This window comes from Protomyctophum parallelum (assembly GCF_964188405.1).
Source record: "Protomyctophum parallelum genome assembly, chromosome: 23".
NCBI lineage: Eukaryota > Metazoa > Chordata > Actinopteri > Myctophiformes > Myctophidae > Protomyctophum > Protomyctophum parallelum.
The window spans coordinates 25,028,338-25,056,088 of NC_139715.1; the positions used below are offsets into that span (position 1 = coordinate 25,028,338).

The 27,751-nt window shown below is 43.1% G+C and overlaps 1 protein-coding gene across 2 annotated transcripts; it reads left to right on the forward strand.

Moving 5' to 3' along the window:
* The first annotated feature begins 8,926 nt into the window (after positions 1–8,926).
* Positions 8,927–26,883, forward strand: LOC310854264 (uncharacterized protein). Of its 2 annotated transcripts, XM_083758852.1 has the most exons (11): positions 8,927–9,425; positions 10,106–10,177; positions 13,482–13,679; positions 14,111–14,251; positions 16,294–16,395; positions 23,657–23,929; positions 24,778–24,966; positions 25,511–25,666; positions 25,697–25,813; positions 26,381–26,516; positions 26,641–26,883. In XM_083758852.1, exons 1-11 carry the CDS (start codon positions 9,390–9,392, stop codon positions 26,811–26,813), a joined length of 1,593 nt encoding a protein of 530 aa, XP_083614978.1. In that variant the 5' UTR covers positions 8,927–9,389; the 3' UTR covers positions 26,814–26,883. The 2 variants fall into 2 exon arrangements, with proteins under 2 accessions (XP_083614978.1, XP_083614977.1); XM_083758851.1 differs by having other exon boundaries at positions 8,929–9,425; positions 25,511–25,813; positions 26,381–26,515; positions 26,643–26,883.
* The last annotated feature ends 868 nt before the right edge of the window (positions 26,884–27,751 follow it).

Sequence of the window (27,751 nt, forward strand, 5' to 3'; positions counted from 1 at the left end):
AGTTTGATCTGCGAGTGCGACACAATTGTACATTGAAATACCAGTTAAACTAAACACCAATGATCATGTCGAAGTATTATCTGTAGGCCTACATTGAAATACCAGGTAACCAATGATTCTGTCCAAGTAGCATGATATCTAAATTAAATTTTTAACATACCGGTAATCCATTAATTATTTGGCTAGCCCCCCAATGCATGGCTTTTGGAGATTACGTCATGTGTCAGTCAAGTCTATGGACTTTGTAATGCTTGTTTAGAGCACTTATGAGTTATGACGTACATCGTTTGCCAACAGTGAGATCCTGCGTGGAGGCAGGACTTACATGGGAAGAAGAGAAGACCTCTTGGTCTGCTGCGACAATCCAACACGGGTTGTGGTTCTGGTCATCGCGGCATTCAGCCGCGTGGGTGGAGCTTAATTTCTAGCCACCATCCATTCCATCTAAAAACCCGGAAGAGACTCAGAGAGGCTCTGAGCGGAAAACGGCCACGCCTACACGCTCAAGTCTGGCAACAGCTAGAATATGTCGATGCACTGTTCAGAGGAGTTGGCAGAGGAGTGGAGAGAGAAAAACAGTTGAGTGTTTAATTGTTGCAATCAACCAATAGGAAGGAGTATATAAGGATCAGATCCTAGATCAGTGTCACCATTATGATATTTCACTTGCCAATTAATTGTCCATTTATAGTGATTAACAATTATTGCGATTAACAATTTAATTGCATTTTTCTTTTGAACATTGGAATACATAAATTGAAATATATCTAAATTAAAAAAATATATAACAAAGTAGAGGAAATAGCTGATCAACAAGCTTAAAATGTGTCACATTGCGATGAATTGTGAGCCTGTATCAGGGGTGCCCAAAAGGTAGATTGCGATCTACCAGTAGATCACAAAGCCTGTGCAGGTGGATCGCATGACATGTCACTAAAACATATATAATTTAAAAAAATATATATATAATTTATTCATTTGGCATCCGACACTTGAATTAAGGTGACTTGATTGATTGACATAAAAAATGGCCTGTTAAGCCACAATGGAATACTTTGTTTAAAAGATTGTTTTGCACAAACATCAGTAGCATTACAAAGTTACACAAACTATTTCCATTTTCCCCCTTTTATTTCCCATTCCAAGTGTGTTTCTCATGTTGTGTAACGCCAGAGCCGCTATTCCAAAGCCCCTCTAACTATTTTCAGCAATGAGATCATGTTTTTTTGGTGGGTAGATCTTGGTTGAGTTGGTGATTTTGAAAGTAGCTCTCAAGTCAAAAAAGTCTGGTCACCTAGGCTCTGCTGGAGATCAACCATTTCCACTATTTTTGGAAACATTTTTGCGACATGGAAACGATTATGATGGCGATTACAGTATGTCATAATTGTGACAGACAGGCCTATCAGTGTCAATCTCAGCCGTAGGCAGATGGCTTCTTGGTTAGAGTGGGTGACAATATTATCACACGAAAAGATGAAATTACCTCCGGTGATAAAATGGCCACCAACGTAATCAAAAAAGTCAATCAAAGAACAAGATTACTTTACAGGATCTCCTCACTGGTCAGCAAAAACACCTTGAAGACCTTAACAGGAGCCCTTGTACAAGGTTTTTATGACTATGCATCCACCTCTTGGTACCACAGCACCTCAAAGGCCCTTAAAACAAGGCCCCAGACCTCCCAAAACAAACTGGTCAGGCTCCTTCTTGGCCTCACCCCCCGAACCCACCTCACCCCTGCCCACTTTGACAGACTGGGATGGCTTAGGGTCAACGACAGAGTACAGCATCTTGCAATGGGTCTGGTCCACAAGATTCGATACACCACCGAGATACCCATGTACCTGTCTAAATACTTCCTTAATGTAAACGAAGTCCACACCCACAACACCAGGGAGTGCAACAAACCATGTACAACCCAGATTCGGCATAAACAAGGGACTAAATTATTTTCGCTCCTATGCCACCAAAATGTGGAACGCCCTACCAACAGTCATTAATACATGTGAATCCCTTGACTCCTTCAAAACCGCTCTCAAAGGGCACCTACGGATGGCTGCAATTCGAAACTGGCCTCTGTAAAATCTGAATCCCCCCCACCGCCCCCCCTCCCCCTTTCCCCTCACTGTATATGTATCTTTTCCCTTTTTGCTTCCTATATGATGAATTCCTGTTGTTCTTTAACTACATAGAAGTGTCTAGTTGTATGTCTCTAAATGTTTTGATGAATTGAACAATGTGGACCCTGTTGTAAACAAGTGTAATGCTTAATTGGGTCGTCCACTCACAATTAACAGTCTTTGTATTGAGTTTGTGATTGAAATGTACTGTAATTCTACAAACTGTTAATAAATATTTCAATCAATCAATCAAATCAATCAATAGTAACAAAACTAACATCTAACTCAGAGGTGTGGTTCGGGACCCCCAGAGGGGTCCCCACATGCTTTTAGGGGGGTCCCCAGATGACAGTAAAGTGACAATTTAAGGACTTTTAATAACTTATTATTGCATCAGAAGTAATCAACAAACAATATACCGGTAGTAGCCTATTAAAAAAAACTGTTTAATTATTTGTAAATTGTCAAATAATTAAATAGAAGAAAGAGGTAAAACATGTAGAAAATAGCTGATCTGCAAGCTCCCAAAAGCTCGCAACACGAGCAGCTATTTTTACAATACTTATCTATGGAACTGAGTCAAACAAAATGTAATAGGCGTAGCCTACTGTAGGCGGCAGACCTATAGTTAACGCCTACATTTGCTTGTCAGAGTGTGTGGTCACGGCCTGAAAGAGTGGTCTAATTTTAAGATTTAATTAAAGCTGCGTCACAGATGAAAAAGAGAAAAAAGCAGTGAATCTCTCTGCTTTCGTTTCTAAATCATTGTCTGTGTGCACATAGCCCATTTCGGCACCCTCGGTTACCTTTTCTGAGTTTTGGACACAAAGATACACTTAACTGAGGGTCCCGAATCCTGCACATGGAACACTATTAAAGGTTCTAGCCCTAGAATGGCTCAGATATTACATACTAACACATGCCCTCGATCCTGTGTTGGTGAAATGTATGCAATATGACAGCATTCTAGGGCTATAAAGGTCCTAGACAGACAGTACGTACATTAACTAAATGTCCTATTACACTTCTCAGATAGCATCCATACTCACTCAGAAACTTGTTGAAATGTCTCTCACAAGTTCACCAGCCACAGTCCATCTTGTTGTTATTAATGTCAGCTGGTTTTGGTAGAAATACTGAGTGAAAACCCAGCTTCAAACGCACTGATATTAATCGCTGGCTTTTTGGTGACAACATTTACCAGATAATTTAATTTATTAACAGAGCTGTTTCCAGTTCCACAGATCTCTCACTCTCTCAGACTGTTTTCCTTCCTGTTATCTTTTTTTAGTCCCACCCCCTGTCAAACCTGCAAAATGTTGACTAGAGTTGATTGACAGCTGTCCTGTGTGGCCATTGCCCAATGACATTGCTTTGTTTGGGAACCATCTGCACTATGCGTAATACATGTTGTTTTCCATTGTGTCCAACAGGTGTCAGTGTTGCGTTGTATTGTGTTTGTGAACTTTGGTCAGCTCTGCTCCAGGTTGTTTTACACTAATTTTACTAAGCAAAGTCTTCAAAACTAGGTTCAGACTGAGGAAAGACTGAGGAAGACTTGAACCCCCAACCTTCTGACATGTAGACAGTGTCCTATCACATGCTGGATGTTCGGTTGTAGCTATCCTTCTTCTCTAACACCAGGGTAGCTTCTACTAAGGTAGTAGAATGGGGATCAAAATAAACAAGAAACTAACAACTATAGGGCCCAGCTAAATGTGGGGGGAGGGTTTCTTTATAGCTTAAGTGTGGTTTCTGGAACAAAGTTTTCAAAAGTAGGTTCAGAGTAAAGACCCAGTAAGACTTGAACCCCCAACCTTTTGACATGTAGGAAGTGTCCTATCAAACTGAGCCAGTGAGCCACCATGCTGGCTTTTCCTTCTTCTTTAACTTATCTATGGAATACACCAAGATAGTTACAATGTTTTTGGAACAAAAAAAACAAATGTCTAAATTTGTTGTGCTGTTGCTTAATTGTCTTAAATGAAGGTTTATGAACCAATGGAAATGATAGATTTGGCTTAATAAACATTAAATAAAAGCCCTATGGCTCACTGGTATAATGGCCTACCTATGAAACAAGAGGTTCCAGGTTCAATTCCTGGCTGACAATGTAGCTATGTAACGTTACCCAAACATCTTGCAAAATGTTGGATACTTTAAAAGTTGTATTAATTTAAATCTTTTCACATGGGGGTCCGCGGCCAAATAGGTGAGGCGATGTGTCTATACTAGTGTCTATACCTAAATAAGGACCTAAGTCAAAGTACACGGTGTGAGGAGCAGACCGTGACAGAATCTCAATGTTCTAAAACATAGCCTAATGTTTATGTAGCAGGGCTAATATATTATACGAGATAATGGCTACACCACCCTCACAGATAGGAGTGAGGGATCCTATAAACACATTAACCATATATTGTATTTATATTGGACAACGTAACTGAACAAAGGTAAGGTACCCCAAATTGGTTAAGTGTTCAGAATGAACAGAACCAGAGGCTGTTGTACCAAAAAGGTTTCAAGTTTATTCAACATCAAGTTTATTGAATCTTAAAAAGGAAGTCGTGTTAAAATATGAAGGGAAGGAGGGGTTATTATAATCATAAAAAATGGGACTATAAGCGGTGAAGGCTTCAGGGCCTACTGGGACCTCTAAACTAATCACACACAGCAAATAAAGTTTGAAATTATTTATTTGGAATACCCCTTGAGATACAATATCTCATTTTCGAGAGGGTCCACAAGCATACAGTCAATACAAGGTAATTAACAGAAAAGAAAAAAGGAAAAGAAAACAAAAACAAAACACAAAACAAACAGTTATAAACAAATCAAAATAAGATAAATATGCCAACCAACAAAGTAAAAATATTGCGACGGTGGGTCGCAGATTACTATGAAAACCTGAAAAGTCTGTCTGGCGTGCCGTCAGTCCCTGTACACTCAAGACACTAGTGCCCCAGCTGCCACCCTTAGATCTCAATATATACTTTTACTCGAATTTTTGGAAATGTTTTGAAATATTTTAACACTATAGAAACACTATAACACTATAGAAACACTATAACACTATAGAAACACTATACCACTATAACACTATTTTTGAATTTTTTTGTACTGTAATTTTGCAAACTGTTAATACATATTTCAATCAATCAATATGCTATAGAGTGCTATGTCTACATAAAATGCTATCTAAATTACATAAATTGAGCCTTTGCATACACATGTAAGGACGTCATGGAGGCTAGGGCAAGTTCCTCTAATTGGAGAGGTTTAAGTGGCTAGGGCAAGTTCCTCTAATTGGAGAGGTTTAAGTGGCTAGGGCAAGTTCCTCTAATTGGAGAGGTTTAAGTGGCTAGGGCAAGTTCCTCTAATTGGAGAGGTTTAAGTGGCTAGGGCAAGTTCCGCTAATTGGAGAGGTTTAAGTGGCTAGGGCAAGTTCCGCTAATTGGAGAGGTTTAAGTGGCTAGGGCAAGTTCCTCTAATTGGAGAGGTTTAAGTGGCTAGGGCAAGTTCCTCTAATTGGAGAGGTTTAAGTGGCTAGGGCAAGTTCCGCTAATTGGAGAGGTTTAAGTGGCTAGGGCAAGTTCCTCTAATTGGAGAGGTTTAAGTGGCTAGGGCAAGTTCCGCTAATTGGAGAGGTTTAAGTGGCTAGGGCAAGTTCCGCTAATTGGAGAGGTTTAAGTGGCTAGGGCAAGTTCCTCTAATTGGAGAGGTTTAAGTGGCTAGGGCAAGTTCCTCTAATTGGAGAGGTTTAAGTGGCTAGGGCAAGTTCCGCTAATTGGAGAGGTTTAAGTGGCTAGGGCAAGTTCCGCTAATTGGAGAGGTTTAAGTGGCTAGGGCAAGTTCCTCTAATTGGAGAGGTTTAAGTGGCTAGGGCAAGTTCCGCTAATTGGAGAGGTTTAAGTGGCTAGGGCAAGTTCCTCTAATTGGAGAGGTTTAAGTGGCTAGGGCAAGTTCCTCTAATTGGAGAGGTTTAAGTGGCTAGGGCAAGTTCCTCTAATTGGAGAGGTTTAAGTGGCTAGGGCAAGTTCCTCTAATTGGAGAGGTTTAAGTGGCTAGGGCAAGTTCCTCTAATTGGAGAGGTTTAAGTGGCTAGGGCAAGTTCCGCTAATTGGAGAGGTTTAAGTGGCTAGGGCAAGTTCCTCTAATTGGAGAGGTTTAAGTGGCTAGGGCAAGTTCCGCTAATTGGAGAGGTTTAAGTGGCTAGGGCAAGTTCCTCTAATTGGAGAGGTTTAAGTGGCTAGGGCAAGTTCCTCTAATTGGAGAGGTTTAAGTGGCTAGGGCAAGTTCCTCTAATTGGAGAGGTTTAAGTGGCTAGGGCAAGTTCCTCTAATTGGAGAGGTTTAAGTGGCTAGGGCAAGTTCCGCTAATTGGAGAGGTTTAAGTGGCTAGGGCAAGTTCCTCTAATTGGAGAGGTTTAAGTGGCTAGGGCAAGTTCCTCTAATTGGAGAGGTTTAAGTGGCTAGGGCAAGTTCCTCTAATTGGAGAGGTTTAAGTGGCTAGGGCAAGTTCCTCTAATTGGAGAGGTTTAAGTGGCTAGGGCAAGTTCCTCTAATTGGAGAGGTTTAAGTGGCTAGGGCAAGTTCCTCTGATTGGAAAGGTTTAAGTGGCTAGGGCAAGTTCCTCTAATTGGAGAGGTTTAAGTGGCTAGGGCAAGTTCCTCTGATTGGAGAGGTTTAAGTGGCTAGGGCAAGTTCCTCTAATTGGAGAGGTTTAAGTGGCTAGGGCAAGTTCCTCTGATTGGAGAGGTTTAAGTGGCTAGGGCAAGTTCCTCTAATTGGAGAGGTTTAAGTGGCTAGGGCAAGTTCCGCTAATTGGAGAGGTTTAAGTGTTTTGTTTTAGAAAAGATAGATACGTAGACTCCGGTGAAGAAGTGACCACTATTACATCAGCTATTTTTAAGAAAATCTTGAAAGTAAGCCCAAATAAGCAACTACATTTCGGAAAAAAATGCCCAAACTAAAGCAACCCGCAACTTTGAATAAAATACAAGCGACTTTACAGGAAAACAAGCCCAAAGTATAATAAGCAGACCTGGCAACACTGCAAACCAGCAGTGCAGGCTATACTTTGCATGTGCAAAAACAATGTTTCGTCAACGGCTGATGGTCAGCCAACTGTGCTGAACTTCAATGCTAGTTTGTTGCACTCTGTTGGAGTTGGAAACATGCAGTCTCTCAGGTGTTACTGCTTGGACTTGACCTTTGACCTCTGTTTGGAGCCTTCACCAGGGCTGTGTGTGTGCACGAGCGCTCAATAAAGGGATCCCTTCTGTTTCCATTGGCAGGCTCTCTTACACACACACACACACACACACACACACACACACACACACACACACACACACACACACACACACACACACACACACACACACACACACACACACACACACACACACACACACACACACACACACACACACACACACACACACACACACACACACACACACAGAGATTACATCATGGAGTTAAACACAATGCATAAATTGCTCCACTGTGCGTGTGTGTGTGAGAGAGAGAGAGACTGGTATGCTACTTTAGTAGGTGTTGTAAGTACAGGGAGCTGATGGTAGGTGTTGTTGTAAGTATTGGGAGCTGATGGTAGGTGTTGTAAGTACAGGGAGCTGATGGTAGGTGTTGTTGTAAGTAGTGGGAGCTGATGGTAGGTGTTGTTGTAAGTACTGGGAGCTGATGGTAGGTGTTGTTGTAAGTAGTGGGAGCTGATGGTAGGTGTTGTTGTAAGTACAGGGAGCTGATGGTAGGTGTTGTTGTAAGTACTGGGAGCTGATGGTAGGTGTTGTTGTAAGTACTGGGAGCTGATGGTAGGTGTTGTTGTAAGTAGTGGGAGCTGATGGTAGGTGGTGTAAGTAGTGGGAGCTGATGGTAGGTGTTGTTGTAAGTAGTGGGAGCTGATGGTAGGTGTTGTTGTAAGTAGTGGGAGCTGATGGTAGGTATTGTTGTAAGTACAGGGAGCTGATGGTAGGTGTTGTTGTAAGTACTGGGAGCTGATGGTAGGTGTTGTTGTAAGTAGTGGGAGCTGTTAGTAGGTATTGTTGTAAGTACTGGGAGCTGATGGTAGGTGTTGTTGTAAGTAGTGGGAGCTGATGGTAGGTGTTGTTGTAAGTAGTGGGAGCTGATGGTAGGTGTTGTTGTAAGTACTGGGAGCTGATGGTAGGTGTTGTAAGTACTGGGAGCTGATGGTAGGTGTTGTTGTAAGTAGTGGGAGCTGATGGTAGGTGTTGTTGTAAGTAGTGGGAGCTGATGGTAGGTGTTGTTGTAAGTACTGGGAACTGATGGTAGGTATTGTTGTAAGTACTGGGAGCTGATGGTAGGTGGTGTAAGTAGTGGGAGCTGATGGTAGGTGTTGTTGTAAGTACTGGGAGCTGATGGTAGGTGTTGTTGTAAGTAGTGGGAGCTGATGGTAGGTGTTGTTGTAAGTACTGGGAGCTGATGGTAGGTGTTGTTGTAAGTACTGGGAGCTGATGGTAGGTGTTGGTGGGTCTATAGTGCATTGAAACGGGGACAGACCCCTGCGTTATCGGCTGACACCGACAATAAGCCTCTCCCAACCTACTTATGGGGGAACCCGGGATCGAAAGAGGGAGAGAGATGTTTACTAGAACCAGTGGAAGTTAATACTGATCTTTTTCTCTCTGTTTGAGGGCACACACACACACACACACACACACACACACACACACACACACACTGCCGTTGTCCCGAACAACAGACCCCTCCTCTCGGGTGTGGGATAGGCTGTAGGGCAGAACAACACACACGAAGAGAAAGAGAGAGAGAGAGAGAGAGAGAGAGGAGGGGTGTGGACGTGTCTACAGGCTTACTGAAGTTGTTCCTGGTTTGTGGAAGAGAGCAACTCTGAGAGAGAAGAACAGAGAAGAAGAGAAGAGAAGAGAAAAGAGAAGTAAAGAAAGAAAAGTAGAAAAAGAAAAGCAAGAGGGGAAAATAAGAAAAGCAAAGAAAGAAAAGGGGAAAAGTAAAGAAAGAACATTAGAGCAGACGGGAGAAGAGAACAGAGTTTGGTAGAGAAGTGAAACGTTGACAGCAGATCGAGAAAAACCAAGAGCTGCATTTTTACACTCTGACTCAACCTCAGTGTGTGTGTGTGCGTGTGCGTGTGCGAGAGAGAAAGTGTGTGTGTGTGTGTTTCCACTGGTTGTGTGTGCGTGAGTGTAGTGTTTCCACTGGGTGTGTGTGTGTGTGAGTGCGTGGGTGTGACTGGGTGTGCCCAGCGATGTGCGAGGATCCCATCCACATAAACAACAGCATGGTGAGAAATATCCACTTTTATATACACACTGTAAATGTAACTAAATACCTATACTTTATACAGTGTACTCTGTGGTAACTAAATACTGTACACACTGTACTCACTATGTGTCAGTATTCTGTACTTCTTGAGAATTTGTAGTTTTGGATACTGAAGTTTTGGAGACTTCTTCACTACATTTATCCTGCAGGAAAAGTGCATTATGAATTAACCATGAGCTCTGTTTGAATTGAAATATAATGAAAATACATAATGCATTTTGAACACTGATTGTATGTAAACATAGAACGCATATATATATATATTCTCTCTCTCTCTCTCTATATATATATATGCGTTCTATGTTTACATTATATATATATATATATATATATATATATAGAGAGAGAGAGAGAGAGAGAGAGAGAGAGAGAGAGAGAATATATAATGCATTGTAAACATTATATTGTCTGTAAACATATAGAACGCATTTGAACGGAAAATAGCAGATCGACAAGCTCATAGCGAGCTACGAGCTTGTAGATCCGCTATTTTAGAAAAATCTTGAAAAGGTGGTGCAAATCATTGCATATATATTTTTCCGTGTGGCCAAATAGCTTGAGAACCACTGATGATGAGAAACATAAGGCATGACTTAGAATCTGGTTTCAGGTCTAAATAGGTTAATCATATTTCCACAGACACATGAGAGCCAAGACCTTCTGGTCCCAGAGGAGGAGGAGTTCACCTTGCCTACCGAGGAGCACGCCAAGGTCACAGTCCTCTTATTTCACATGTTTTTGAGAGAGATAGTGCTGTACTGTTGCCTGCTAATATGAGAGAGAGAGAGAGAGAGAGAGAGAGAGAGGAGGGGGGGGGGGGGAGTTGCACCACTCAGTTCACACGGGTGTGATCTTTTTATTTTCATCCCAAGATTTTGTAACACATTTCTTTTTCCACCCGGTGCCAATGCCTAAAGCTGCAATCCTGGGCACTACTCAGCCTCTGCCAACCTGGGGAGATCCCCGAAATGAGCTCATATGCTTCCTTCAATGCATGAGGAGAGAGCAGGCTGTTTCTTATCACCTGACAGTGGGGAGTTTCCGAGGTATACAGTAGGACATGTCGCATGGAAGGAACACGTTATTCCTTTCCCCTCCAGGGAGACGCTCGGGAGGCATCCTTATTAGATGCCTATAGAAGAAGCGTGACTGAACCCTATCTCTAACTTAGATGCCAGCCACCCATCTGAGAACTCATTTCGGCCACTTGTATCCGCAACCTTACGTGTTTCGGTCATGACACACACTTCATGAACATAGGTGAGAGTAGGAATGAAGAATGACTCGGTAGACAGAGAGCTTTGCCTTCTGGCTCAGCTCTCTTTTCGTCACAACAGTGCGGTACAGCGACTGCAATACCCCCCTGCCGCTCCGATTCTCCGGCTGGTCTCCTTCTCGCTCATGAACAAAACCCTGAGATACTTAAACTTCTTCACCTGGGGCAATGTCTCATTTCGATACTTGGACTGCACAATCCAGTTCCTGCTGAGAACCATGTGGCCTCAGATTCCCGGCCGCCGTACACTCGACTTCAAAACGGTGCAGTGAGAGCTGAAGGTCTCGGACCGATGGGGCCATCAAGACCACATCATCTGCAAAAAGCAGTGAAGCAACCCAGTGAAGCCCTGGCGAAGGCCAACCTCCACTGGAAACAAATCCGACTTACCGCCCATTATCTGGAGTCCCGGACACAGCTCTCGCTTTGGATGTACATTGGATGGCCCTCAATAAGGTCCCCCTCACACCGTAGGCCTGCAGCACCTCCCACAGGACCTCCCGGGGGGACCCAGTCATATGCCTTCTCCAAATCCACAAAACACACGCAGACCGGATACACATACTCCCAGGCCTTCTCCAGGATCCCTGCAAGAGTATATCTGTTCAGTTGTTCCAAGACCAGGACAGAATCCACATAGCTCCTCTTGAATCTGAGGTTCGACTATTCCCCAATTAATTAACCCCCTACTTGCTTACCACAAAAGCATCAAAACTAGCAGATCTACAAGCTCAAACGCGACATTAAAGCAACACATTTTGAGCTTGTCGATTTGCCACTTTTCCTTTTTTTGTATTAGAATCCTGAAAAGTAACAATTTGAGAACATATGATGTTTCCTCCCGACAGAGATGTACTATACAACTGATTGGTAAACACACAATGCACTTTCATTTAGTTATTATTATTTTTTTTTTTTTAAGTACAATGTTTTGTCAATCCGAGTTTGTTAGGTTTTTAGTTTAGTAGTTTTAAAGGATAACTTTGCCCATTTTCAACCATGTCTTCATATTATTGGTCCTCACTAATGCTCAATAATGACATCATTCTTGTCTTATCACTCTGTGTTCACATTAACGGGCTGTGGACAGTTCAGAAACCTGCAAACCAGTGACATCATCGATGGGGGTCAGCAGCAAAAGTTAGCATGCTGAAATAGAAACCTCCTCTGAGACAGAGCGAGTAGACAGGTTTCTGAACTGTCCACAGCCCTCCTCTGAGACACAGAGTGAGTAGACAGGTCTCTGAACTGTCCACAGCCCTCCTCTGAGACAGAGCGAGTAGACAGGTTTCTGAACTGTCCACAGCCCTCCTCTGAGACAGAGCGAGTAGACAGGTCTCTGAACTGTCCACAGCCCTCCTCTGACACAGAGTGAGTAGACAGGTCTCTGAACTGTCCACAGCCCTCCTCTGAGACACAGAGTGAGTAGACAGGTTTCTGAACTGTCCACAGCCCTCCTCTGAGACACAGAGATAGTAGACAGGTTTCTGAACTGTCCACAGCCCTCCTCTGAGACACAGAGATAGTAGACAGGTTTCTGAACTGTCCACAGCCCTCCTCTGAGACACAGAGCGAGTAGACAGGTTTCTGAACTGTCCACAGCCCTCCTCTGAGACACAGCGAGTAGACATGTTTCTGAACTGTCCACATCCCTCCTCTGAGACACAGCGAGTAGACATGTTTCTGAACTGTCCACATCCCTCCTCTGAGACACAGCAAGTAGACATGTTTCTGAACTGTCCACATCCCTCCTCTGAGACACAGCAAGTAGACATGTTTCTGAACTGTCCACAGCCAGACACAAGACACATCTTGTAATGAGCATTAGTAAACACCACTATAGAGCGTCGCAGTCCCGCCCCCTCGAGAGAACCGGAAAATAAATCCCCGTTCATTTTCCTCATAGACTTTTCAGAAAGTATTTATTTAAAAACGGCCAAACAAAGAATTAGAAAGTAGAAAAAAACGGCAGGTTACAACACTCTTTTTGTTGTTTTTCTTCTTAGTAATTATTTGTTTGGTCCAAAATATTGTGTTTGTTGTCATGATTTGTCACAACTCGAGTTGGCTTCGTACGACGCTTAAAAGGTCTTTAAATAAATACTTTTTGAAATGTCTATGGAAAAAATGCATTGGGATTCATTTCCTGGGCCTGGCCCTGGCGTTGTCATGAAAGGGGGCGGGACTGGGCCTGACGTTGTCATGAAAGGGGGCGGGACTGGGCCTGGCGTTGTCATGAAAGGGGTCGGGACTGGGCCTGGCGTTGTCATGAAAGGGGTCGGGACTGGCGTTGTCATGAAAGCGGGCGGGACTGGACCTGGCATTGTCATGAAAGGGGGCGGGACTGGACCTGGCGTTGTCATGAAAGGGGGCGGGACTGGACCTGGCATTGTCATGAAGGGGGGCGGGACTGGACCTGGCGTTGTCACGAAAGGGGGCGGGACTGGGACGCTCTATAGGCTTACGGTTGAAAATGGGTGTAGTGCTCCGTTAACCATAACTAGACCAGTGCCCGTTAACCATAACTAGACCGGTGCCCGTTAACCATAACTAGACCGGTGCCTGTTAATCGACTCAATGACCGACTCGACGCCCTATAGGGTTGTGACTCGTGTACGAGGCTGACCTTGAAGTCGGTGGGTCGAGACTCGAGCGGTTCTCGAGATACGTGAACTAAATCTGTACACACAGAGATTAATTCATGGCGAGATGACCTGGTCCTCCTCCTCCTGTTGACAGCCTGTAGGAGATGGTGTGCTCCAGCAGGACCGCCCGGTCAGCGCCTTCAACCCAGACAAGATGACCCTGCAGGGCCCGGTCAGCTTCAACCCAGACAAGTTGACCCAGGGCCCGGTCAACGCCATCACTGTGCTCACACTGCTGGACAAGCTGGTCAACATGCTGGACACCGTGCAGGAAAACCAGCACAAGATGGAGGTACAGTACTGTAGCAGGAGTTTGTGAAAATGGTGGCTTTTATTCCTCGGGCCTAGTGGAAATGTGCGTGTAAAGTCTCATGGCAATCTTGTTCAAAACGGACCACTCCCTTAAACTTTAGATGCATGTCTTATAGCCAATCATGACGGGATATGAAAAGTCGGACAGATCCGTCTTGACCATAGAGTACCGATTTACGTGATGTTTGGACAAATCCTGTGAGAGTAACAACAAAAGGTTTCGTTTTACAAAACTCTGCACTCCTTTTGGCGCTATATTGAAATGCCGCTGTGAAGAACGCGGGGCAGAGGTTTTTCCTTGGCCTCGAGTCGAGGAAGTGCGCGGGGCAAAGTTTCATCATGCTGATCGGTGAAAATCTGTAGGAGTTGGTTGTTTTCGGGATAATAATATGATTGGTTGATTGTTTTCAGGTGCGTCAGGACGACATGGGGGGTGTGGTTAGAGGCATCCAGGCGGATATGACCAAACTGTCAAAGAACCACAGCCACACCTCCAACACCGTCAGCAAACTACTGGACAAGAGCCGGAAAGTGTCTGTGACTATGAAAGAGGTAAATATACCTATAACTATGGTCCCTATGAAAGAGGTAAATATACCTAACTATGGTCCCTATGAAAGAGGTAAATATACCCAACTATGGTCCCTATGAAAGAGGTAAATATACCCAACTATGGTCCCTATGAAAGAGGTAAATATACCCATCTATGGTCCCTATGAAAGAGGTAAATATACCTAACTATGGTCCCTATGAAAGAGGTAAATATACCTAACTATGGTCCCTATGAAAGAGGTAAATATACCTAACTATGGTCCCTATGAAAGAGGTAAATACACCTAACTATGGTCCCTATGAAAGAGGTAAATATACCTAACTATGGTTCCTATGAAAGAGGTAAATATACCTAACAGTAACTATGGTCCAGTCCACATGATATTATTTAAACTGAGCTTTTTTATATGCCTATGGGGGGAGGGGGGGTTTAGCCGTCCACACGCAAACGTGTTTTTGGCCGATTAAAAACAATTTTTTTTTTAAAAGCTCCGGCCATAGTGTAGATTTCTTAAAACTCAGTTTATGCATCCATGTGTGGACGAGATAAACAGAGTTTTGGGCTGGCTTTGTGGATGGAGAGACTTTTGTATAACGGGCTTGTGTAGACACAGACATTTTCAAAAAAAAAAAAAAAACTCAAAGCCTATATCTCTGCTGTCGGGCAGAAAACAGCTAACTCCAAGATATATATATTTTTTAAGAAATTAAGAAATCCTTATATTTATAAAACAAAGCAACACTGCCTCATCAAAGTTGGCATTGTGACTTTATATATAGTCAGATTATTGCACGAGAGGCGGAAAGGGGGTGGAGTTAGTTGCTTTAGCAGACAGTTTGAGGGTCCAATGGAGTTAGCTGGTTTTGTCAGAAGCACTTTTTAATACTTTTTAGTTTATATGTTTATTTGGACACGACAATGCATATTAATGGACGTAAATACACCGGATATAGCACAGTTGCTACAGGAGCTCACAGGAAACACAAAACGGAAAAACAGACAGTCAAACAGTGGAATACATTTACATGACATTACATAGGGAACACAGCATAAAAAAATAAATACACCTTATTGGTTAAATGTTTTTAAATGTTTTTAATATACTATATACCACCTAGGCTACTGTATATACACCACTATAAATTAACCTACTACTTACCTACTGACATAACAAACAACCTACTACCTACCTACTGACATAACACACAACCTACTATACCTACCTACTGACATGACACACAACCTACTACCTACCTACTGACATGACACACAACCTACCTACCTACCTACTGACATGACACACAACCTACTACCTACCTACTGACATAACACACAACCTACTACCTATCTACTGACATAACACACAAACTACTACCTATCTACTGACATGACACACAACCTACTACCTATCTACTGACATGACACACAACCTACTACCTACCTACTGACATGACACACAACCTACTACCTACCTACTGACATAACACACAACCTACTACCTATCTACTGACATGACACACAACCTACTACCTACCTACTGACATGACACACAACCTACTACCTACCTACTGACATAACACACAACCTACTACCTATCTACTGACATGACACACAACCTACTACCTACCTACTGACATGACACACAACCTACTACCTACCTACTGACATAACACACAACCTACTACCCATCTACTGACATAACACACAACCTACTACCTATCTACTGACATGACACACAACCTACTACCTACGTACTGACATAACACACAACCTACTACCTACCTACTGACATGACACACAATCTACTACATACCTACTAACTGCTGTAAAGTGTCTGTTACAAATACACCTGCTATTAGCTAACCTACCGAAACACACATGCACGCACGCACACACACACACACACACACACACACACACACACACACACACGAAAGCCTGTGGCCTAGGAGCAGGAAATGAAGAGGATGGAACGAACGTGAGAACCAGACACTGATGGTCACTCACACTGACTGTGTGTGTGTGCGTGCGTGTGTTTTAGGTGCGTGATAAGATGGAGAGACAGGCGGGTCAGGTGAAGAAGTTGGAGGCTAATCACGCTCACCTGCTGAAGAGAAACAACTTCAAAGTTCTCATCTTCCAGGTCAGTGTGTGTGTGTGTGTGTGTGTGCGTGCGTGCACTGTGTGTGTGTGTGTGTGTGTGTGCGTGCACGCACGAGTGAGCATGCATGCACGTGTGTGCGTGTCTGAGAGCATGTTTCAATAATAATTGGCGGTGATGGCGTCGCAATAAGGGTTGGAGCTGGTAAATTTGTATTGATAATGAGCACATTATCGATCCAGTTTATTGATCCGGGCACATCAAGCTCACTATTGAACTTTCTGCTATTCTGCCAATAATCATGCATATTCTTTGAAACACAAGTTTTTTCAGGGTCAATCAAAGAATGATGTCAGTCAGGAGTGGACAATATAAATGAATATACAGTGACAGTCAGGGGTGGACAATATAAATATACAGTGACAGTCAGGGGTGGACAATATAAATGAATATACAGTGACAGTCAGGGGTGGACAATATAAATGAATATACAGTGACAGTCAGGGGTGGACAATATAAATGAATATACAGTGACAGTCAGGGGTGGACAGTTTAAATAGATATACTTTCTAAAGCATCAGAGCCAGCAAGCAGTATACGTAGACGCATAGAAAGAAAGAGACCGAGAGAGAGAGAGAGTTTCTTGCCAAAGAGAAGGAATGTACAGTGGGGTGCCAAATGTTCAAGACGGCAGACACTGTGTGTGTGTGTGTGCGGGGGGGGGGGGGGGGGCAATCCCACTCATTCCTTTGCAAAACCCCACCCACTAACCCACACACACACACCTCAGCGGGGGAAAGAAACAGAACTCATGTTTTCCTCTACGTGGAATAAGACAACACACACACACACACACACACACACACACACACACACACACACACACACACACACACACACACACACACACACACACACACACACACACACACACACACACACACACACACACACACACACACACACACACACACACACACACACACACACACACACACACACACACACACAAAAACTATGACTAAATATACTGACAATGTTATAGCAACAAATAAAAAACAGGCCTATAATGCTAGGGAGGGACTAGCGGAGAACAGATGAGATCCAGTAGAACTAAGAGACTATAGTTGGTTGTGCAGTACTGCTGTCGAGTCCATATTGCAAACCCGGTTCTGAATGTACAGAGACCTGAGTATCCATAAGCTTTGGGCTTGTCGAGCCCGTTTACGGGGTATAATAACGGCCCATGACGTCATGTTTAAACAATCAACAGGAAATGTATCTACAGTCATCGCTGTCAGTCTCACGCCACGCTGGCACAAACATGTCGTAAAGAGTGTATCGATGCCTCCGGGGGAAACGAGGAAGAGGAATTCTATTGCCTCACTATTGGATACGTCGCCTTTTAACACATCGACTGCCAGAGTCAACCCATTCTGGACGGGAACCCCTTTTGGTGTTTTAAGCATGATGTCATACTTTAGCTAATTGAAAAATAGCAGATCTACAAGCTCATAGCTACGAGCTTGTAGATCTGCTATTTTGGAAAAATCCTGAAAATGTGGCGCACATCTTTGAATATAATTATGTTCTTTCAGAGCGAACGTTTTTTAACTCAAATCTTTGCTTCTGGGGGGAGGTCCCTGGAAGAACATATTTTCAGTTGGGGGTCCGCGGCCAAATAAGAGATAATTCCTGGGGGTCCTTGACATGGAAAAGGTTGAGAACCACTGATATAGAAACATAGGTTTTTCAGAAAACTGTTCACTAACCTAATATCGATCCATCCACCGATCGCATGGAAAGAGGCAGTAGAGCCTTGTAAAGTCGAGCCACAATAACCTGTTCCATATGGGCAGTCGAATGTGGCCTATTTCTACTCAAAAACACCAGAAAGACAAGAATTATATATATACACACACAACTGCTATCATAAACACATTTCCACATACAAATACAAATACATACATACAACTAGACTGAAGTCACATTCAGAAGGGTTCATGAATACATTGTTTCAAATGGAGCTTTATAATACAGTATTATTATGAGTTTTAAAGCAGTCATTCAAGATTTAGCTGTGTGTGTGCCTCTCTGTCTCTCTCTCCGTTTCTCTCTCTCTCTCTCTCAGGAACTAAGGAAGTGTGTGGATATTGCATTTTTACTTTTATGACTATATATGGTTATCTGTTTCTTGCAGGGAATTAACTATAAAATATCTGTATGGAAACGCACACACACGCACACGCACGCACACGCACACGCACACGCACACGCACACACACACACACACACACACACACACACACACACACACACACACACACACACGCGAGAGACTGTACTTCTCACTGTCCAATAAAGTGGTGTGTGTGTGTCATGGGGCCCATGCTAGGGGCATCATGCCAGGGAGTTTTGATTGGTCATAGCGTGGCTTGGTTGTCGTGGTAACAGCCTACGAGGAATGCAGCTCTCTGTCTCTCCTACACTGTGTCCTATACTGCCTGTCTGTCTCTCCTACACTGTCTGTCTCTCGGATGTCCTATACTGCCTGTCTGTCTCTCAGCTGTCCTGTCTGTCTCTCCTACACTGTATGTCTCTCAGCTCCTACACTGTCTGTCTCTCAGCTGTCCTACTGTCTGTCTGTTTGTCCTACACTCTTATTTTGAAACATCACAATGTGTCAAACTCACACTGAGGAATACATTCTTGAGGGGTGTGTGTGTGCGCGCGCAGTGCACGAGGGTGTGCACGTGTACAGTGCATGTGTCGTTATCAGCAACACTAAACATTCTTCTACTCCCCAAAATAACCTGCATTCCTCTGTGATGCTAGTGTGTGTGTGTGTGTGTGTTTGGAAATGTGTAATAAATTTAAAATACATTAAATAGAACAAAACAGACCTGTAGGATGTGCAAAACCATGGTCAACCCTAGCTCTGGTCCATAGCTCTAATGCGTTGCATTTAGAGCTATGTTACTCTCGACTTCCGCCGCTCGCATGAATGCAGACCAGCCTCTCGTCTTTAGCGTAAATAAAAATAACGTTTTTGCTACTAAAACAAGGGCGGGTTGTGTCATTAGAAAGCCTACTTTCCTTAGTGGAAGCACTCTCATAGCGCGCCAAGCTGTGAATCGACGTCAGGTCTAAATGGGTTAAAGTAACTTTGCAATAAAAAAGATGCTGGGCAGGAATTGGCTTGGTAGAGGTTGGAAAAATGTAATAAACGCCTGCTGGTTCTTTTGGACCTGGGGTCCAAATCCATTTTGTGAACTAAACGCCCGGGCTACTATTTGGAATTATACTGTAGGCCTACGTACATCTTTTTAAAGGGAACAATGTGATGAAGCTAAACGGTCTAAATAGAGCTTATGTGTAATGTGATGATTTTTTTGCGACAGTAGGTCGCAGATTACTATGAAAACCTGCAAAAACCAGTCAGTCCATACATGGCCGTCAGTCCGTCACACCTCGTGACACGCTCCATGTATGGCTGTCTCCATATATGAAGATCACGAACACTGACCTCATCAAATCTTGGATAGCGATACATGGAGACGACTGGATCATCACCTAGATCTGCATATATGGAGCCGGCCAGCAACTCTCCATCTGACCTCAAACCATTAGATCTCCATATGGAGCTGACCTGCTCTGACATTCCATATGTTGATACTTCCCCACCCGTCCTTCCTTTTCAATGTCTCCCTTTTGACTAATACCCGTTCATTCAAACTCTAGACAGGCCCGCCAGAAAATTAAGGCCCGGCCCTACCTGGGTCCTAACTGGGCTGGCCCGAGGCCCCGTCTGGCCTTAATAATTAGCACACATTTTATGCCATACCCGGCCCGAAAAACGTCAATTAAAAACAAAATGAAAAAGTCCATATGGACATTCCCAGACCTGTTGTTTCACTTCTTGCCCTCAGGGCGTCTTACTGGTAAAATACTTCACATGACAGTAACATTTACAGTACAAACAAGTGCTCCCTGATCAAGACATGCCTTTGTCTGCTGTTCTAATTGCCACAGGCATAAAGGCTAAACTTACTGTATGTAATTTAGATAGCATATATATATATATATATATATATATATATATATATAGACATAGCACTCTATAGTCATAGTGCATACTCATAGCTTCACTGTACAGACATACTATTAGACAGATGCCATAGGTTCTTACTTTGCTTCCGAGTCTTGATGACTATTAATATGTATTTGATGTATTAACATGTGTTGGTCTTGCTTACTGTAAATCACTCTGGATTAAGAGCGTCTGCTTTAAATGTCTAAATTGTAAATCCCTTGCCCACTTTACTTTTAAAGCAGGCTGGCTCACATCTGCTACACCTTAGATGAAGCCAAACGTCTAAATAGAGATAATGTATCAAACCTTGTGGTTAGGGAACAATACGAAGCTAACAGTACTCTAAATACCGGTAGTCTAAGAAGTATAAGACCTTGTTCCTTCAGTAGGTTAGGGAACAGTACAGTAAGTCCAGTAAGAGGATTTTCTTCCTAGCTTTCTCTGCTCCATGGAAACTGTGACTTACTGTGTGTGTGTGTGTGTGTGTGTGTGTAGCATTGTGATATTGTGTATCCTTTACCTTCCGAGTTTCCCTGTTATTGTTCAAACTCCGTCATTGTGTCCGGCATCCTGTGTGTGTGCATGTGCTTACATGTGTGTGTGTACTTCTCATTTTCCTGTGGTATTTCACCCCAGCTGATGTAAGTGGAAATTGGATCACACACGTCTCTTGCACACACACACACACACACACACACACACACACACACACACACACACACACACACACACACACACACACACACACACACACACACACACACACACACACACACACACACACACACACACACACACACACACACACACACACACACACACACACACACACACACAGTCTTATCGAAAACGCCTGAGTTTCCTGTGTGGTGTGTGTGTCACATTGTGAATGTCTGTTATGCGTACGATGTACATACTGTAGCGTGTCATGCCAGAATAGTGGAACTCATATCAAAGGAGATTTTAAAATATCATAAAAATATCACAAAGATTAGATTAGATATCATGCATCTACAACCATTTTCACATCAGGGTGAATTTGAGCCTCTTAGACCCAAAATGTACAATATTTTGTTGTCGTTGTGCTGTATTGATGGTGGCACCATAGGAGAGATGACATGCAAACGTTGATCAAAATAACAACATAACAATTCTTCTACATTCTCTAATTGTGTAGACTTCTTGTAAATTGATGTTTAACAATAATTTAACTCTTGAGAGCGTACAGTACAATGGAACCAAATGCCATTTGTCTTCATGCTACACACTAACGAGATCGGGGTTTTTTGCAAGTAGACATTAATCCAGGTTTTACAGGGTTAAAGATCTAATTAGGGTCCATTTGGTTACCAACTGTCCATTTAGCTGGGGACCACTTGGAACCCCCTCAGGGACCCCCTGGTGGTCCATGGACCACTAGTTGAAAACCACTGATTCACAGTGAGAATGTATAAACCTTGGTGTCATTTCATCTCTGTGATAAGCCAGACATCTTTGACAGCTTATACTATACAGTACGCCACATGTTATGGTCGGTGAAGCGTGTGAGCACCAGGGTTGTTTTTGGCAGCAAGTTTAGATTTTAGTTTTAGTCATAGTCTCTTGAATAGTTTTCATTTAGTTTCAGTCACATTTTAGTCACCTGGAATGTTTTAGTGTTAGTCTAGTTTTAGTCGACTAAATATCATACGATTTTAGTCGAATAAATCTACAGTTGATACAGCTGATTTTACAAATAGCCGATCTACAAGCCCACAACGCGTTGCAGCGTGACGTGTTGTCAGAGATGGGCAGTATTTGAAATACATGTATTTGAAATACTTTTTTGTATTTTGTAATTTGTATTTCGCTGAGACGGAAGAAATGAGATGTATTTTGTATTTAAATAAAAAAAATTGACCCAGTATTTGTATTTTGTATCAAAATACATTTTCAATATATTTTGCCCATCAGAGATGTGCAGTATTTGAAATACATGTATTTGAAATACGTATTTGAAATACTTTTTTGTATTTTGTAATTTGTATTTCGATGGGGATGGAAGATGTATTTTGTATTTAGATACATTTTTTGACCCAGTATTTGTATTTTGTATCAAAATACATTTTCAATGTATTTTGCCCATCTCTGCGTGTTGTGAGCTTGTAGATCTGCTATTTCCAGCATGCAACCAATTGTCCAATAGTCCCTTCCTAGCATTTTAGTCTAGTTTTTATTTGTTGACGAAATCATAGCTTAGTTTTCATGTAGTTTCCATTTAGTTTCCGTCAGTGGAAAAAGGTAGTCGACGAACATTTTTCGTCTTAGTTTTAGTCGACGAAAACAACACTGGTGTGAGAATGTGTGCGAGTGTGCGTACAGTAAAAGGTCGCGACCCCTCCACACCTCCTCGAAAGCTTTGGAACTTCGTTTGTTGGAAGGTTTTGAACAGTTTCCTGTTTCATCAATGGCCTGAATGGTCAAGAGAGTGACCATTCATTCATGACAATGAGTGGTCATGAATAATATAAATAATATGTATTTGTTTCATTATTAGTTTTTCTATCACGTGCCACTTGACTTTCAATCTTCTACATTTTAAATAATTCGTATTCCACTACATTTCTAGGTTCATTGTTTACCTGGTATCCTATAGTTTCAGATGTAGTGAAAGAGGACATGAAGTTAGTTGGTGTGAGAGAAGAGGAGGCAGGGTGCGATGGAGGCAGATGATTCACTGTGGCGACCCCTGAAGGGAAAAGCCGAAAGGAAAAGAAGAAGATTGTTTAGATCAGGGGTCTTCAAGGACCCCTTAGCTGAGAGAGAGACGAAGCATGGGGACCCCCACTGCATAATATATAGTTGAGATAAGAGATGAAGCAGCAACCCCCATTACATATTGTATAGAAATGAACATTGATTTTACAATATAAATTGGGGGTCCCAGAGATAGAAATGGCATTAAATGGGAGGTCCGTAGACTAATGCATTTCAAACTGCATGGGGGTCCTTGAAATGAAACGGGTTAGAGCCATATAAATGTTCTCTTATGGGGGGTCCCTGGCATATCTTTTCAAATGGGGGTCCTCTGCATAATTACTGTCAATTTGGGGGTCCTTGACATGAAAAGGTTTTACTGTACCTCTGTGTTTACATTTATGACTACGTAACAAAATGATTCAATCTGTCTGTCTCTCTACCTGTCTGTCTCTCTACCCGTCTGTCTGTCAGGATGAGAATGAGATTCCCTCCAGTGTGTTCGTGAAGGAACCGGTTCCATATCCCCGTGACAACCTGGAAGTGGGCGGAGACGATCTAAGCCTCGTCCCTGCGATGGACACCAACCGCTCCCAGGAGGAGGATGGGCTTCACACCATCGACCTATCGTCCGACGAGGACGTGGGCCTGGAGGCGGAGCTAGAGGAGGAAGGGGAGGAGCTTCAGGACCTGGAGCACATGGACAAGACCAGAGCGCACAAGATCAAAAGCTCCAGTCTGAAGAGGGTACAAATACTCAATACTTGAGGAACATGTCTGTCTGTCTGTCTGTCGGAAGACACCGGAAGGTGTCGAAGTCCTTAAGCAAGACTCAACTGAACTCGTAATTGCTCCCGGTGTGCAGATTGGTGCCTTGCATGGTTTCATCTGCCATCGGTGTATGGATGTGTGTGTGAATGGGTGAATGTAATGCACAATCTAGGTAAAGTGCCTTGGATAAAGGCGCTATATAAATGCACCATTTACCATTTATACACAGGTTGTGGAAGAGTGCGCCCTCTAGCGTAAACACTGAAAACACAATATGACGTATAGGCCTACAGTATATCCGTCAATACGTATATGCGTTGAAATGATGTATATGTGTGTCACTGACAGTTAATGAGTTTATATGTATATCAGAACATATACAATCAGGTTGGACAGCAATTATATTATATGAATGTACTACAGGTTGACAGAACCTGAATAAGTTACATTATATTTAATGTACTACAGGTTGACAGAACCTGAATAAGTTACATTATATTTAATGTACTACAGGTTGACAGAACCTGAATGAGTTACATTATATTTAATGTATTCCAGGTTGACAGAACCTATTAAGTTACATTATATTTAATGTATTCCAGGTTGACAGAACCTATTAAGTTACATTATATTTAATGTATTCCAGGTTGACAGAACCTGAATAAGTTACATTATATTTAATGTACTACAGGTTGACAGAGCCTGAATGAGTTACATTATATGAATGTACTACAGGTTGACAGAGCCTGAATGAGTTACATTATATGAATGTACTACAGGTTGACAGAACCTGAATAAGTTACATTATATTTAATGTATTCCAGGTCGACAGCATTAAGAAAGCGTTCTCCAGGCAGAACATTGAAAAGAAGATGACTAAGTTGGGCACTAAGATGGTGTCTCAGGAGCAAAGAGACAAGATTAAGAAGAGCTTCAGTCATCAGCAGAAAAGCCCTGGAGAGAAGAGGACGTCCCCCTTCAAAGTGTCACCTTTGAGCTTCAGCATCAGGAAGGTTAGACACACACATGCATGCATGCACGTACATGCACGGATTGCACGCACACCGTGACTGCAGCAGTGTTGTTTTCGTCGACTAAAACTATGACAAAAAATGTTCGTCAACTACCTTTTTTCACTGACACTTGGTTGCATGCTGAAAATTTTCAGAAAGTGTAAAATCAGTCATTACAACTGTATCAAGGCCCAAATTCAACTGTAAAAATCAACTGTAGATTTAGTCGACTAAAATCTTGATATTTAGTCGACCAAAACTAGACTAAACACTAAAACACTCCAGGTGACTAAAATGTGACTAAAACTAAATGAAAGCTACTATGGGCTGTATTTTGCGTGTCTTAAGTACCAGGTCTTATTCCCTAACTTGAGTAAACTAAAGACCTGGAGGCGTGATCAATGCCATTTGGCTATTCTGAGTGGCCAAAGAGCATTGATCACGCCTCCAGGTACTTAAGACACGCAAAATACAGCCCTATGACTAAAACTAAAATAAAAATGTGCCGCCAAAAACACACTTCTGTCCTGTGTGTGTGTGTCAGCGCGGAGGTTCCACATCCTCAGAGCCGGTGGTCGCAGCAGACCCGGAGGCCTCTCTTCAGACCGGGGACTCGCCTGCGGGCGAGGCCCAGATCCAGCTCTCCCCGCTGGGCAGCCCCGACCTGGACATCCCCTTCACCCAGGTCCACTCTGAGTTGGCCCCGCCCACCGCGGCTGCTGCCACCGATGCCCCGCCCACCGCGGCTGCTGCCGCCGACGCCCCGCCCACCGCCGCTGCCGACGACGACGCCGCGCCCACCGCCGCTGCCGATGACATCCCGCCAACCACTGCCGCCCCCGAAAAGGTACCGCCGTCAAAATATGCGTTACTGTTTCAAAGTAAAAGTACTCGTATCGTAATAATAACCTAAAGTAAAAAAGCACAATATTTGCGATGTAGCAGAGTAGAACTATAAAGTATATTTGGCCAGGAGATGGCGTTGACCAGTGCCAGCCGCATTTGGAAAAAGGTCAAAGTTCAGCTAGTTGATTGTAAACATGGCATGAACCCCGGATACAAGTCCACCATCTTACTGAGGTCCATATCGGCCGCAGTAAGATGGCGATCCGTGTTATTATCATAACTAAGTCAATCTAAGGTGTAATCAAGCGTCGAATATCAAATTCTTTGCATATTATGAGCCATAATGCATATAGACACGGCTTGTGCACAGGCGTGCATTTTTGGCCGTTTTTACGTGAGAATCGTTCGGCACTAGATAAAAAAAATCAAATAATGCTAACGTGATGCTAATCAAGCGGCGATTAACGCGGATTAAACAAAATCTGTCTTTACGCTCTGGCACCGCAGACAAAGTAAGGACAAGCTCGTCTTAACGTCCCTGGCACTTTTTTTAATCACTTTCCACCAGCTGGCCCCCGACGTGGCCGACGACATCCCAGAATGCGATGATTTTCCGGAGGCTCCGGAGGGCGTGAGCGAGGAGTACGCTCTGTCAGAGACCCTCCCACAAGGGGAGGAGCCACCTCCGCCCCAAGAGGAAGAGGTAGAGAGGGCATATTATTATAATAACAAAATTGCCGTTTATTATTCATTATCATTAAACTCATTGACTGCCATCAACGCAGTTACTCACGAGGTGGCATGATTTTCATATCGTCCAAACCCTACAGGAGGAGGAGTCACATGCAGCTCCGCCCTACCAGGAAGTGGAAGAGGACGAGGAAGTAGAGAAAGAGGTAGAAGAAGATAAAGAAGAAGAGAAAGAAAAAGGAGAAAAAGAAGGGATGAAAGGAGAGATGAAAGTTGAAGAGAAAGAGAGGGAGGAAGGAGTTTCTACTTAAAATGTACACACATCATCTTACTGTACACACACACACACACACACACACACACACACACACACACACACACGTATGCTTAAACACACTTTAATAGATAAGATATATAATTATAAAAGTCTTGTCATATACAGTGTAGCTCTCTGCCACGCACGCACACACAGTCTATATCGCACACACATTCTACTACTAAACATCTGAAGTGTTCCCGTGTGCGTCAGGTGTGTGTTTCTCACGTGAAACAGTATGCAAACAGAACAACCTTGACTTTTATCTTTGCTAACGCTATGTGGCTGTCCTCATGCGTGTGTGTGTGTGTGTGTCTGTATGCGTGTGTAGTGTTAAGCTAGCTGTGAAAACACCTGTGACCTTTTCTGTCTGTCTGTCTTAGTATATTAAAGGAAATGTAAGTGATATTTTTGTTTAATACAGAGCATGTTTGTTTTCTTCTTGTTTTGTTAAAATATGTGTACAACATTCTTACTGGGGGGGGGGGGGGGGGGGGGGGGGGCTACACTGGGGACGGAACGTAACCGTACGCAGCTAGGTGGTTGCACCGACAATTTGTCCGTCCCGCGGGGAGTTCCGTATTTATGTTCCTCTGAAGACGAAGGGCTGCGTGACCGCCTGTGCACTGCAGCCGCGTTCACAACCCGTACACTAGCCGGGTTCCATTGGTTATAGTGGCAGCTAGCGTGCCGTTGCAGAGCCAATTCCATTCCCAGTGTATCCCGGCCCCAACAATGAATTTCCTCAGTACCTTCGCTACCTATCAGTGGTGGAAAAAGTACTCAATTGTTTTACTTAAGTAAAAGTACCAATACTGCAATTTAGAACTACTTTGTTACAAGTAGAAGTACGGAATAGAAAATGTACTTGAGTAAAAGTACAAAGGTATCGGCATCAAAATCTACTTAAAGTACTAAAAGTAAAAGTACTCA